At 30.8% G+C, this 3,759-nt stretch overlaps 1 protein-coding gene across 2 annotated transcripts in view; it reads right to left on the bottom strand.

The window, feature by feature from the left end:
* Positions 1 to 3,759, bottom strand: part of LOC106692747 (influenza virus NS1A-binding protein homolog) — a 79,508-nt gene that overhangs the window by 36,916 nt on the left and 38,833 nt on the right. The window contains exon 1 of one of the 2 annotated variants that reach the window (XM_014438868.3): positions 13 to 98. The exons of the other annotated variant lie outside the window; for it this stretch is intronic. Within the exon in view, the coding sequence (XP_014294354.1) occupies positions 13 to 82 (70 nt within the window). The 5' untranslated portion in view covers positions 83 to 98. Of the gene's footprint in view, positions 1 to 12; positions 99 to 3,759 lie in introns of those variants that run through there. 2 annotated transcript variants of the gene reach the window in all.

The raw sequence follows: 3,759 nt of genomic DNA on the forward strand, positions 1-3,759 counted from the left end.
ATTAGATATTACCTTGTTCTACCATAAAGGTCCGAAGTAAGCCGAGTATCGAGGATTTCATCACTACTTTTTCAATTTCCATACCAATGATCTTCCTAATTCAAACCACTGATGTAAACAGAATTCGGCTTGCGACGCTACTGTCCGTTATTTCCCTCGCCTCTACCAGACAGCGCTAGTGCGAAGCTCACTTAATCTTGTGCGTTGAAGAATATATTGTGTCAAAATGTATGGTTATTTTTAAGTATGTGAATTTGTTTTGGGTGAAATGAAATAATGGTGATTGTTCAATAAAGGAATAATACCAAAATAATATTCCGAACTGCCCAAAAAATATATTAGGAATAACCGCTTCTCAGTAACAGTTAATGCCGTCTCTATGAGGAGGCCCCTCACCTCCAGATATTTTCTATTCAACTGTTCTTATAATGCAATACGGCAACACAATATGTATTATAATAAATAAATATATATATATATCATGTATTATATATTATGTAATTGTATATATATGAAATAAAGAGGTTAGAAAATTAAAAAAAAATGATAAAAAAAAATCTAGTAGGATTATATAGAATGGACACATTCACAATAACGAGATAAGTATTTCATCGTTACCTTTAAGTACCACAGGTAGAAAAAGGTAATACCCAACTTGATTTATGTAAACATACGTAAAGCAACCATTAATTTATTGTTACATTCAGTTTTAAAGGGATCAGAAAAAAATATGCCCTGTTAGTACCTCAAGCCCCAAGCTCAAGAAAACTCTACCAAGGATTATTGGCATTTTACTAGTGCAATGATTTCTCTTTTGAATCTTAAACGAAAGGCCTGAGATACTAATTGGTACTAACATGAACCAGCTGTTCAGTACACTCACGGTTTTTTGTACATATTCCAAACATTCTTAAAAGATGGCATTTGACATTCTTGTATCATGGGTTCGACCATTAACTAGTTCTACCAAAAGAATTCTGCAGGCAAAAAGCTTGGGAACCAATGTTGAACACCTTCCATTTCCTCTCCAAAATTTAGTTCGAAGCTTCACATTCCAATGGAACGTCCCTTTTTAGCCCAATCCACTGCCCTATACGATTCCCTCTCTTTTAATATTCGCCATGTTTCTTCTCTATCTTTATTCAAATTTCTCCTTTTCCAACAACACACAATCCAAACAAACTGTCTCTAATCATAACATCGTAATTCAAGAATAAAATTTAATTTAGTAGTGAATAATTCTTTACAATTATTAGTAATATTAATTTTTAAAAAAGAAAAAAATTCCTTGGGTCCACCGCTGAGTTCATTTAATTTTCTTAATTCTACTCAATTTTCCCAATTAACTTAAATCTATCCCCCCTAATACAACTTTACCTAAACTACCACCAATTCTGATATTACCCATATATTTTTGTTTTACTCGTATTTATTAAAATACTTGGAACTTGAACGGCTTTCATCAATGTTTTATTTAGTTGTATAGTTTGTAGAGTCTTCAATTAACATTATCAAATCATTGGCTTACTCGATCAAGAATATTTTATCACACAGGGTTAAACCTTTTTCGGTATGCATCACTTTTCTAATGTCATATTCTTGTACTAAATTAAATAGACCAGGAAAGAAAATCACCTAAAGTGATATTAAACTACTAAGAATAACAATTACCGATCCGAATTTCCGATTAACATACTTTAAAACTTCTGACTTTTTAAACGACGGTATAAAGCTGGTGAACTAAACTGTTGTATAGTAGTTTATTTTTAAAACAAATTATCTGATAAAACAGTGGATTAAGGATAATCCACGATATGGCTAATACAATAAATTATCTATCATCTTTATTTGATCAATAGCAGAATGATTCCGTCTAAAACTAAATTGGTTGTCTCCAATAATTTCCCTTATTTATTCTGTGATTTCAGTTGTTTGACTAACCTAAATATTTTATAACATGTCCCTTTTTGTGAATCGGGATAACTCTAGATTCATTCCATTCTTCGAAAATTTTACAATTTTACCATTTATTTTTAAACAAAATTTATTCTTACGAATCATGCTTTAATAACTTGACTATGGAACATTACCGGTTAACGCTTCTTAAAATTTTTATTTTCTGAAAGCTGTTTCGACTTCCTCCTTACTGTGTACTATTAGTGTGCTGAACCCAATTTAATGAGGTCCATCAACTCCTTCGGATATCCAAGAAGAGTTTGACCATTCCATATTTTAAGAAATCATCATGGTGTTTCTTATATATTTAAAACATTTATTGCAACGCTCGGAATGTTGTTTTTTTTATTCCGAATTCTTGTTAAAACAAAACAATACCTCTTTCTTTTTTTTTTCGATTCAAATTAATTTATATTTCTATCATTTGGTAGTTTATATTTATAAATGGGAAAAAGAGAAAAGTAAAAATAACAAACACTGATTCTAAGAACACTGTTAGGACATGCATTGTTTTCCATTAAGAATGGAACGTTTGAATTCCTCCAATTATATTTTTTTTTTTTTTTTTTTAAGAATTCACACGTTTCATATATGCATAATAGTTTTCATTTTATCGCACATGTTTAAACAATCTTTCTCAAATCAGTTTTTTGTACTTTCCTTTTTCTCAAGACAAGAGTCGCCAACTTCTTCAACACTCGTGTTATGATCTATACTTTAACCTGTCAATATCTTCGCGTTCGTTATCCATAGGTCCCTTTTTTATTTTAATTCGCATTGCATTTGTATATACAGAGATATGAGTGAGCGGAATAGAGCGAATAACGTACATAGGGTTGAGAACAAAAAAAAAAAAAATGGAAAGAGTCAATAAGGAAAATGTAATATAACTTTGTGCGAGAAGAGGAAGGAGGAAAAAAGAAATTAAAATTGATAAAAAAAATATTTGAAATATACTGTATTTAGGTTATAGTTAATTATTGTTTGAAAAAAGAAGTAGAAAGATAAAAATATATTAATTTTTTTAATCTTTGTTAATATATGGTAGTGTTAGTATATCCAACCATGGATTGATAAAGATGCTGTGTTTTTAGCAATCCGATGTATTTGGACAGTATTGTCGACTAAAGCATTTTTCTCTATTTATTAAAATATTTTTGAATTTCTCCATATTATAATTTTCATTACTAACATTCTTGTATTTTCTTCTGTTTATCTTAGTTCTATTCGAAGTTTTGCGGTTACAACTAAAAGTACGATTTACCACCTATATTATACCATTACATGAATGATTTGTTTTCGGATCTGTTAATCGGATGAAGTCCATATTTACTTTTCAATATCTTTAAACATAGTTAGGTTGAGAATAGTTTCTTATAATATTATTTCCCTGTATTTATGGTTAAATATAATCAAAATTGCTTTTGTAAAAAAGAATATATATATCAATCAATCTGTACCGCTACAACCCATAAAGGATCAAGGGTTCAGTAGTTTGTAGAGAAGTACTGTTACCAGACCAACGTTTGTGCAAGGAGGTGATTTGGTCAGAATCATGCTCAACTACCAGATTTTTACCCAATTTAAGGGGCTGGCCGTACACCAGGAGGGCTCCAGAACCCACAGGAGTTAAACTCACGGCTACATTAGGGGTAGTCATGATGTTGTGTTAAATGTTAAATGTTTTACCGTGTTAAATGTTATAACTATAAGATTGTGAGCAGCCCGATTTGAAGTCATGTTAAACGTTAAATGCATAAGAGCCCTTAGCGGATTTTCTCAGCAACTTGTTGTATAAGCCTT

Source organism: Halyomorpha halys, unplaced genomic scaffold (genome assembly GCF_000696795.3).
Source record: "Halyomorpha halys isolate HHAL.00 unplaced genomic scaffold, Hhal_1.1 Scaffold69.1, whole genome shotgun sequence".
Classification (NCBI taxonomy): domain Eukaryota; kingdom Metazoa; phylum Arthropoda; class Insecta; order Hemiptera; family Pentatomidae; genus Halyomorpha; species Halyomorpha halys.